We start from the raw sequence: 11,070 nt of genomic DNA on the forward strand, positions 1-11,070 counted from the left end.
TTATCAAAGTAGGTCTTCAAAGCCAGCCCTTTTCTTATTACCTTATTCCCTTTGCCTATTACCTACATTACATATCACAAGGCACAAAGTTCACAGAGTTGTCATATAGCACACACATAAATCATAGTGGTTGTAATAAAATAAGACAAAAAACTATACCTTTTGCCTTTTGTTTGCATGCTTATGTTCTTTGACTTTCCTCTTCTTACCTTTATTCATCAAGTAATTAACCAAGTTGATCAACCCCGAGTCCAAAGAAGAGGACTCCCCTTCATTGTGTGAATTATTGGCGCCATTGTCTTCAGAATCATCACTATGATGTCCAAACTCCATATCATCAGAGACTTGCTTTCTATTCTTTGCCTTTGCTTCACCCGCTTTGCTAGCAGCCAATAGCTTCGCGCCCTTCACAGTCTTCGAAGGAGAAGGATCTCTCAATGTCTTGAAAGGATCCTTGACATTCTTGGGAGGATCCTGTTGTCACCAACACATTAGTTTCACTACTGCACACATTTCAACCACACTACTCTAAATTATTTACCTGACAATCAGTAAGAATTGCTCACCACAAATTGTTTCCAGCTCTTCTTCGTTCGCACAACTGTATTGTTTCTCATTTTCTTAAATTACAAACCTACCAAATTAGAGAAACAAGATCATCATAACCATGTACACAACAAGATATTCAAAAACAAAAATAACCACTGAGATAACAAATTTAAACAGATTCACCCTCAATTTCATGGTTTTAATACAAATAATCAAATCATACAAAATTACTAAACCAAATTATTAAAAATGCGAAATACTAGAACATCAAATACACAATCTTTATACGAGCCTTAAGTCAATTCGAGATCAACATCCAACAACTTCAATAAAACCCTAACTCATTTCGCGACTAATAACATGATTCCCAAAAAACCTAATTACAATAAAAAAAACCCTAATACAACCCTTACTCAATTCGAAATTGAACAGCCCCCCAACTTCAATTAGACCATAATATTCTAAGTCAATCAACATCCCCCAACTTCAATAAAACCCTAACTCATTTTGCGACTAATAAGATAATTCCCATAAAACCTAATTACATTGAAAAAAACCGTAATTTAACCCTTACTCAACTCGAAATTGAACAAACCCCCAACTTCAATTAGACCATAATATTCGAACTCAATGAATTCAATTAACTCCAACACAAAAAATAAATTGTACTTACTTAATTTAGCGCCTTTAGCTGGGACAAGTTTTCACCGACGAGATTCACCCAAACACCTTTACAAGCTTGCGAATTCCAGCAAAGCTATAATGGAGTCGAAAAGCCAGAGATACTGAGTGAGAGAGCGAGAGGAGAGAGAGCAGAACGGGAGCTAAGGTGGAATTCCACTCAGTTGAGCAAAAATCATGCGAAATTACTCCCTAGTCCCTTAAACTGCATTTCTACGTACCTAACGAAACTGCATTTAGAATCCCTCTATAGTATCATTGAATTTTCAGTGGTGCTATTTATGCATAAATTTGGTACAAGTGAATGCATATATAATACCACTATATACATATATAGTATTATTGTATGTTAAGTGGTATTATTTGATCATTCAATATATATACCACTCTCATACATATATGTAATTATATAAATGCCCTTTGTTTACATTTCTACCTGCATAACATTGCTCTATTACTACTTCCTCTAATTTTTTGCCAAATGTAAAACTGTCATGTCAAACTATATGTTAGACCCTGCCACAATAGTTGTAATTGTAGCCTTTACTTGTGAAGTCATTTTCAACCATTTCTCTCGGGCCCCTTCAAACATGACCGAACCTTCTTCTCTCTTTCCCTTTTATCTCTTGATCAATTGCTCGTTGAAACAAAAACCATTAGAAAATTTATAATTCTAAAAGTTGATTTTCAAAACAATCATTCAACATCAGTAGAAACAGCTTCAAAAACATTCAACAGTTCTAATTCGCAACAAATCAAAAGGGTATTGTTAATTGTAATCTTGTAATAAAGATGAGCGAAGAAGGTAGAATTGTTTACCATCATCATGAAAAGCATGAATCTCATATTCATGGTGACTCTGATCAATCTCCACCACCTCCTCCGCCGTCTGTAGCACCTTACGGAACATTCCAGGGTGTTCCTTCTTCATCTCCTGCAATGGGTTTCCCTCAACCTGCCCCACCTCCTGGTTCCATGGGTCCTCCTCCTGAGTACTATACTCGTGGTTATCAAGCTGTTCCAGGTTTTTTTCTCTCTCATTAACTGTGTTTTATGACTACGCTTTTGCCATTTTGGGTTGATTATTGAATTTGTTTGGTGTATTGAGAGTCGCAAAGGGTGGTGATGTAGTTTTGTAGACGGAATTTGATCTCGGGTTTTGGGTACTATTGTGAAGACTAATTTTAGTAACTAAGTTTGTTGATATATATATTTTGGGTGGATTATTGTTGATGGGATTGATTGTGGAAATGTGTTCTTGTTATGATGGGGTTAAATGGGTTTTTGGTAGGAATATGGGATTTTGGAATACTGTATGCGTTGACTAATTGGCTAAGTAATTCTGCATATATTACCTGAGAATTTAGGTGGTCTGTGACATCTTATTAGCTTGGTATGAAGCTACATATCTTGCAATTGTATGTTTGCTCTTAAGAATGCAGGGTTACATCTACTTAAGCTGAATTTAGGTGGTTTATGATTTCAACCTTCAAGGCCAATTTTGGTCAAAAGACTCTGAAGTTTACTTTGGTTTAAGGGTTGTGTTTGTTGATAATTTGGCTGATTTTCTCGTGTGAAAGATAACTGTTTAAGGACCTTGACTAGTAGATGTATCATAAAATAATCTAGGTTAACTTAGCTGCCCATTTTAGTTCCATTAGTTGCAAAACGAGCACTGGTGTTTAGAGCTTTTGAAATTCAGATCACAATGGAATTGGAGGCTGCACTGCTTCTGTGTAACCTAAGTTCTTATTAGTTAATGTTGAAGATTATCTTGTGGTTGTGGCAATTGTTTTGTATCAAAGGCGGTTGATGTAATTGTTAGTAATTTATACCACTATCGCTTTGTTTGGATACGAAGAAAAAAGGAAAGGGGAGGGAAGAGAAGGGAAGGGAAGGGAAAGGTGAGCTCCATGTTCCCTCTAAATCTTTCCAATTTTGGAGGGATGATATATACTTTGTATTAGAGAAAGGAAAAATGGATCCCTCCCTCTCCCTCCCTTCCATCCCCCAATCCTTTACCCAAACAAGAAAAATTGCCGTCCTCCCTTTCTCTTTTCTTCTTTTCCTTCCATTTCCTTCTACCCAAACGAAGTGTTAAAGTTGATGTAATCATGTCTCCACAACTCCATGAACCCTGTTAATTTAATCAGGAATTGGACTAGATTATGGAAGATACTGTTATTGGTAGTGAACCTTGTAATTCTGAAGTTTTTATGACATTGCATGTAAACTTCTTTAGTGATACAGTTGCTGTTTTCTGTTATCCTTCTTTTTGTATCTGCCTCTGTGTCTGATATCAAGGTGTTTGTATATGTAGTACTTGACTATTTGTATATGTACTTGATATGAGCTTGCTTATAATGATTCCATTTGTATACTGTATATGCTTATTCAATATGTACTTGATATGAGCTTGCTTATACTGATTCCATTTGTATACTGTATATGCTGATTCAAATGAGTATTGTTGATAATGACAAGGTTATGTGGTTGCTGAAGGAAGACCATTGAATGAGCATCGCCTTCCTTGCTGTGGCATTGGTTGTGGCTGGTTCTTGTAATGTCTCTCTTCCTTTTCCTATCTTCCCCCTAAGATCATATTGTAATTCACATTTGCTTCACAGGAGAAAAATGAACTCATAAAGTGATAAAGATGTGTTAAGCCTCAAGGTGGGTGGAAATAATGAATAATAGGAGTCCAAAATATTAATGAATGAACTAATGGCTTATGAATGAAATCAACTGTGTAGTCATTAATATATAAAAATAGCCCAGTACTCATCAATCATGTAAATCAAGTGCCTAGTTCATTGACCATTCTTGTGGAGTTGGGACAAGAAAAATGGATTGATGGACACGTCAACTAATGGCAACTTAATCACCAAGCTGAATTTTGGTAGTACCTTTAATATCTGCCATAACATTCGAATGTGCTAAAGCATAATCCAATTCTAGAAAGGGAGATTAAATTTCTTATATTTTTCTGAAAACTAAAGATTCTAAATCACAACTTTCGTATGTTAACATCTATAGCTCCAAACCCCTCTAAGAAGATAGGCATCCCGAGGCCCTTGTTTCTCTGGTGCTTATTGATTGTATTCTTTTTTTGAAGGTTCATAATTGGGTTCTTGCTGGGTGGTATCCCTTGGTATGTTGGGGCAATTTATCTTATCTGTTGCAGAAATGTGGATCATAGAGAGAAGCCAGGATATGTTGCCTGCACAATTGCTGTAAGTTTTCCTCTCTTGCCTCTGAATTGTTTTGCTTTGTTCCATATCACATCCACTCTCTTCTTCTTTTCACATTTCATAGACGAGTCATTTTGATTTGTTGGAAGAATTACTTTTATTTTTGCACATTGGTGCTTTAGAACTAGAGGAAATAGAATAAGGAGCTCCAAAAGTCTTATTTGATGCTTAACATGTTGAAGTGGAATGCTGCAGTTAAAAATTGGTGTATCAGGAAAGCACATTTCATTTCAAAAAAAAAATGCCTGCATGTATAACTTTTTTGTAAATGGATTATATTTTAAATGGGGAACTAAGTTTGTTGCACAATATAAGAAACAGAAGTAGTATTTATGATCCATATATCTGGTCACTTGTTCAGAACTCTTTATAGCTGGGTTTTATTTATAGTGCACGTTTGGGATAAGGGGGATAGTTAAGGGGGTCAAACCGTCCATAGTTGAAACTACCATGAATTGTAAGATAATACATAAAAAGGTTAGGGAAGGTAAGATTCCACAATATTTTATTTAATTCCCCCACAAATTAAGAGCCACCAGTACATTTCTAGTCAATTAGTCATCTGCCATCCCCTAATATCTGCACCTAATGCATGTCTATAGTGTCTTGCAGCTCTTCCCTTGGTCATCTTTTCCTGACGAATGGTGTGACAGACACTCTTTTTCAAGTTCTTTGTTGGGTGTAGCTTTGGTTGTCCTCCAATGCTATTAAATTTTTGTTTCACTGAGTCCATCTTTCATAACCCTGTTTGTGCAGTATTCATGATATTAGTATCTATTGATATTATATTGATATTCTAGGAAGCAAAATGAGTGTTTAAAAAACATGAAAGATTCACTGGTTAATTTTGATTATAACGGATCACATTAAGCATCTCATGAAAGTACTTTGCTTGTTCTGTTAAGTATCAGAGTGCCAATTTGCTCTCAGTATGCCATCAGACAATTAATATCTCTGCACGCATCCAACCCCCTGTCAGGGCAGCTTATGATCTAGATTTTTTCAAATGGCCTTTGAATATGATTTTAAGAAAGATAATTTTCGACCCTTGGTAGGAATTTTTTATTATCGTTCATAAACATACTCGTTGATGAATCTTTGTAAAAAAATTAGCTTATCCTATAGCTTCATGCTCATATTTGATAACTAATGCTGGCAAATGGCCTTGACTATGATTCGGATGTATTAAACAGTGCTCCTGCTGTTATTGGTGCTCCCTAGTCCCTACTAAACTCTTGATGATGGACCACTATTATTGGCACTGAATATATCTGCTGATTTTGCAGGCTGTTTGTGCTGTTATAGCCACTATTTTTGGTGTGTCAAAACTTAATGAGTGAGCATATCCTTGTGGCAATTCAATTCTCTGAAAGAAACCAAGGTATGTGCTTTTGCTTGGTTGTTGGAACTGGTTGAGCAGTCTTTCGAGTTATCCGCAGAGATCCCTGTAGTTTGTTGTATTACTACTTAAATCAAATTTACATTTAATTTTGTTTAATTGTGACTGTATATAAACTTCTTTATGATATTTGTATCATTACACCCTATAGAACCTACCATTTGTTTGTATAGAATATTGTGTATTTGCATCTCTGGAGATAACTGAATGATAAAACTGGATTTATGTTGGTTAATGTACTTTGATAAATAAATATTTTCTGCTACTGCATTATTTCAATTACTTACACCTCTAATGATCAATAAGTAAAAATTATAACAATGTGATGTGATGAAAATAAAGACGGATCGGACTGTGATCCACCGGGTAGCCACCCTGACCTAGAAGATTTAGTGTAAGCTGAAAAGAACTATAACAAGGTAGCATGCATATCTCATTACTCGTCTACAGGCAAGTCACATACCGGTGTCTTAGGACTCTAGGAGTTTGCTGTCTCAACATCCAGTTTCATTTAGGCATTGGCGGTACTTAAAAGGTTTCCCCTCCCTATTGACATAATTACAGTTTACAAGTGCACCCTGGCACTGCTTGCACAGCGTTAGTTTAACCCTTGCATAATGGATCCATTCTCTAACTTCTCTGACCAACTGCCTATACTTAGCTACTTAATATACTAGCAGAGTCGATGATGCTACTTGGTACTCTGATATGGTCATTAAATTTAGTCTAAATACTAACAGCATGTCTCTCAGTCTCTGCTCAGTTCCTATAACTTCCTAGTGTCTTTGTTGGCCTCTGTAAAAAGGTTAAACCCTATGTCTACTCGTTCATATTCATACTATGAAAGAAAGGCGTAATTTCAGGAGGCTAGGATAGATTTATGATTATTCTACTCGTTCGTATTCATACTATGAAATAGATCGTCTATGGTTTGCTCAAAGATTTTCGTAAAGCTTCCTTATCTCCCACTTCCATAAGATTTATACTAGCCTCCAGGCTTCTATAAGTACCCTGGTAATCCCATCCCCTAGGTGGGCACCAACTAACTTTGATGATGAGAATATTTCTACTATAAAAATGACTTGAAATTGGTTAATTTCTGTACCAATAACACCTTCAACAGACCTCTAAAACAACCATGAAACACTTGGCAGTTTTGATGGAGGCTTGAAAACCTGGAAAGATTCCTAAGGCTAGATATTTGGGACTAGGAGTGAAATACCTCCAAATACCCTCACATGGTAAGATTCGAACCTTAGACCTATCAAGTGAACTTACACTTTATGGTGCTTACAATTTTTCAAAATAACTTTTGATCTTTGTAGGGTAACTATACAACAAATGTACAATATTTATTATACAATATTTTATTTATTTATTTATTTATTTATTACGGTAACCAATGCACATCTGTGACAATGTATATATACAATTATACTCTATATTTTATTTTATTTTATTATTTTTTAATTGCATCACTTTTCTAAATTGATCTGTTTTTGTATGTGCACTACTTTTCTAAATCGATCATCTTTTTTATGTACACCTTGTCCTGTTTGTTTTAACATCTGTTATTTTGTATTGGATCTCTCTACATGATCCTCGTTTCTACGTTATATGATTTCTATCCTTTTACATCATTTTGTTTAATAAACTATCACCCTATTATATCTTCTACGAAATATATATATATATATATATATATATATATATATATATATATATATATATATATATATATATATATATATATATATATATATATATATAATCTCAACAAACTCCTTTTAAACAATATTTTACTCCTTTTAATTCACGTTCCTTAAACTATATGCCAAATAAACTAATGTACATTACTATTCAAAAAAAAAAAAAAAAAAAAAAGAAAACACTAATGTACATTAAAATAATAAAATAAATTAAAAACGAAGGAAATATAAGTATAAATTATAAAAAGTTTATATTCTGATAATACAATTTAGATCGAATCTAACAAGGCCTACATAATACTTATTCTGTTTTCTTTTACTTGCAACACACCTTTTAAACACGCAGTTTTAGGAGATGATTAGTGAGGGTAAACGAGCGATTTTATCAATACAATTTTTACACGAAAATTAAAATAGGGTTAAGTATCATTTGTAAAAATTATAATAAAAAATTTGTCCGTTTACATTATATAAACCCGACCTCAAAACACGTGCCACAAGGTTGTGTTGCAAGTAAAAGAAAATGGAGGAAGTATGAATTAATGTTTGGGTGTGCTCATAACTAGTTTGTAGAGTGACATAATAAACAAAATAGAAAGGAAGGAGTATTAATAATTTCTTTGTTCTTTAATAATTACAACTCATTTTAAATGGGATTGAAATATTGTTATGACTATAATTAAGTGGTAATGGCCTTTAAATGGAAAAAAAACTTCAATGGCCTTGGTTCACAATAAAATTATTGTGGACCTGAACTCCATACTCTCGCAATTGATGTTATTGTGACTCTAGTTTTTATAATGACTCTAGTTTTTAAATAGTAACCTTAATTTTAATATAGTGACCTTTATTAAAACTTGTGTGACTTTTGATATTATTGTGAATTTAAAGTACAATGTTATGTTGAACATAATGACCTTAATTCTAACATAATGACCTTTATTATTCATATTGACAGTATATTAAAAATTTCATTAAAAAAAAAAAAGCTTTTATGATGTTTATAATTACACATTGAGTTTTATTTTAACGTAATAACCTTTATTTTAACATGGTGATCTTTTTTTTTAATTAATTAAACGACTACAGTTTCTCTATTATTAGTGGTCCACAACAAATTAATGTGAACTAGGTTTATTTAAGAGTTAACATCTTTAAAAAAAGATAATAGTGTAACTTTCAACGACGACGACGACGACGACAACAACAACAAAAAAAAAAAAAATTCAATTATAGTGTATTGCAAGTATATTATGAATTATAGTATGTTGCAATGTATCTTATAAAATATAGTGTGTTGCTAGTACATTGTGACAGTTTTATTTTACAAAACTGTTGCAAGTACTTCTGTAATTTATTGTGATTGAGATTTATTCAAGATTAAGGCAATTCTTTTCTTTAGATTAAACAATAAATTGGCATCCATTTTCATCATCAAACCAAACTTCTAAACATCAAATCAAACCAAGTTGGATATGCAAGACCCTAAAATCTAAGTTTAACTCCTTTCTTCCTAATTAAAATCACAACTTCAATGAAATGATCAATTTTAAGCATTAAAAAATCTTCAAATTAGCGAACCAAAAGTGGAGTTAATTTAATTGGGAAAAAAAGGTTTTGCCTTAATATTGTTGGGAAAGTTTATAATTCCATAAATACAGCTACTCTTTAACAATTCCCAATCTACTACCACGTCATCAATTTAAATAAATAATATTTATCAAAACCGCTATTTGAATTAGTGGTTTGCACTCAATATCAAAATTAAATAAAACCTTGCATTCTGACTTTCTTTTTCTATGTCGTTAAAACCAAGAGGCTTCCCACTCAAACTACTCTTATATTCAATCTACAAATTCATTCTCCATTTCATCATCTTCAAATTAAATCCTTTTTCGGCATGGTTTTTTTGGGGCATGGATAATTGAAGCTTCTTGGGATTTTCTTGAAATTTCCTATCTCAATTTAATTTTTTGATAGGTCTGGATATCAAACCTGATTTTGCACAAAAAAATGGGGGTTTGAACAACTATCCCAGGGAGCTAGCCAAAAGGAAAGCAGGGCCGCTTGTTGGTGATAATTGTGTAAATAAGAAAGATAGAGTTTTCGGGGAGAGAAGAGAGTATAAGCAAATAAGGGAAGATTTCTTTCATTAAGCAAAGCATAAATGATGCATTACAAGGATTTGGATTAAATAGCCGACGAACAACTGACTAGCTCAGCACTAACAAACAAAATAACATAATGGTAAAAAGGAAAATTAGCTAAAAGACAATTTACAGCCTTTTCATCTTTAACTAATATTTCCTTGTACAACTACGTTTTCTTCATTCTTTGCTACTTTTCTTCTGCACACTTCAGCTCATGATCTTCCACCTCACCTTCTTCTTCCACCTCAGCTTCCATGGTAGCAATTGTATCAATACTTCCCCCATTAACAGATCCTTGACCCCAAGGATCAAAATTAGATAAATCTCCTCAATTCTTGCAGCATCCTCCCAGGTGGCTTCTTCCATAGGAAACTGGTCCCATTGAATTAACCATTGCACTACTGCATGATTTCCCCTTTTCACACTTCTTTTATCGAGGACAGTTATAGGGATTCTTGGTGCAAGTTGTTCAAATGGCATGTTAGGGATCAGACATGGATTAGCAGTATCTGAGATAGGGCCATGGTGTTTTTTGAGGAGAGACACATGAAAGGTGAGGTAGATTTTTGAAGTTGCTGGTAGGTCAAGTGTGTAGGCAACTTGTCCAACTCTCTTAAGTACCATGTAAGGACCATAATACCTTGGGGAGAATTTCTCATTGTTCCTATGATGGACTGATGTTTGTCTATAAGGCTGTAATTTCAAATAGACCCAATCCGCTACATCAGAGCTTCTCACTGTCAGCCATTTACTTCATCCTATTCTAAGCCTTGTGCAAATTCTCCTTGAGCATTCTGATAGTGGCATCCCTCTATTGTATACTCCTGTCAATTGTCAATCACACATGATCCTGCTAAGTAGGGTCTATGCGAGGGAGGTGGGGTGTTGTACAGTATTTCGAAGGGAGTCTTTTCGCTTGTTGTGTGATAATTGGTGTTGTACCAAAATTCAGCTAGTGATAGCCATTTTGACCATTCATGGGGCTTCTTAAAACTCATGCATCTTAAAAAAGCTTCCAGGCATTTGTTCAAAACCTCATATTGGCCATTTGTTTGGAGGTGATATGAGGTTGACATCTTGTGCTGGATACCTTGCAATTTCATGAACTCAGACCAAAACTGACTGATAAAAGCTACTTTATCCCTGTTAGAGATAATAGATATAGGGAAGCCATGAAGTTTAAAAATGTTGTCCAAATATGCTTGTGCCACTGTCATAACAGAAAATGGGTGGGATAGAGCAATGAAATGGGCATACTTGCTTAGCCTGTCTATAACCACCATGATCACTTCCTTCCCAAAAAAGGGTGGTAATCCTTCTATGAAGTCCAT

General features: G+C 34.2%; 2 protein-coding genes across 2 annotated transcripts; one reads left to right on the forward strand and one right to left on the reverse strand.

Annotated features, from left to right (window-relative positions):
* The first annotated feature begins 1,842 nt into the window (after nt 1-1,842).
* LOC145576640 (large ribosomal subunit protein eL20z-like) lies at nt 1,843-6,115 on the forward strand. The gene is made up of 4 exons (XM_081634363.1): nt 1,843-2,254; nt 3,715-3,790; nt 4,346-4,463; nt 5,768-6,115. The coding sequence occupies exons 1-4, from the start codon at nt 2,023-2,025 to the stop codon at nt 5,819-5,821; spliced, it is 480 nt and encodes a 159-aa protein (XP_081490489.1). The 5' UTR covers nt 1,843-2,022; the 3' UTR covers nt 5,822-6,115.
* Nucleotides 6,116-9,946: 3,831 nt separating this feature from the next.
* On the reverse strand, nt 9,947-11,070 carry LOC145575493 (uncharacterized). Its single transcript, XM_081633358.1, has 2 exons — nt 10,830-11,070; nt 9,947-10,458 (listed from the first exon to the last, which is right to left on the reverse strand). The coding sequence occupies exons 1-2, from the start codon at nt 11,068-11,070 to the stop codon at nt 9,947-9,949; spliced, it is 753 nt and encodes a 250-aa protein (XP_081489484.1).

This window comes from Chenopodium album, chromosome 13 (assembly GCF_948465745.1).
Source record: "Chenopodium album chromosome 13, dcCheAlbu1.1, whole genome shotgun sequence".
NCBI lineage: Eukaryota > Viridiplantae > Streptophyta > Magnoliopsida > Caryophyllales > Amaranthaceae > Chenopodium > Chenopodium album.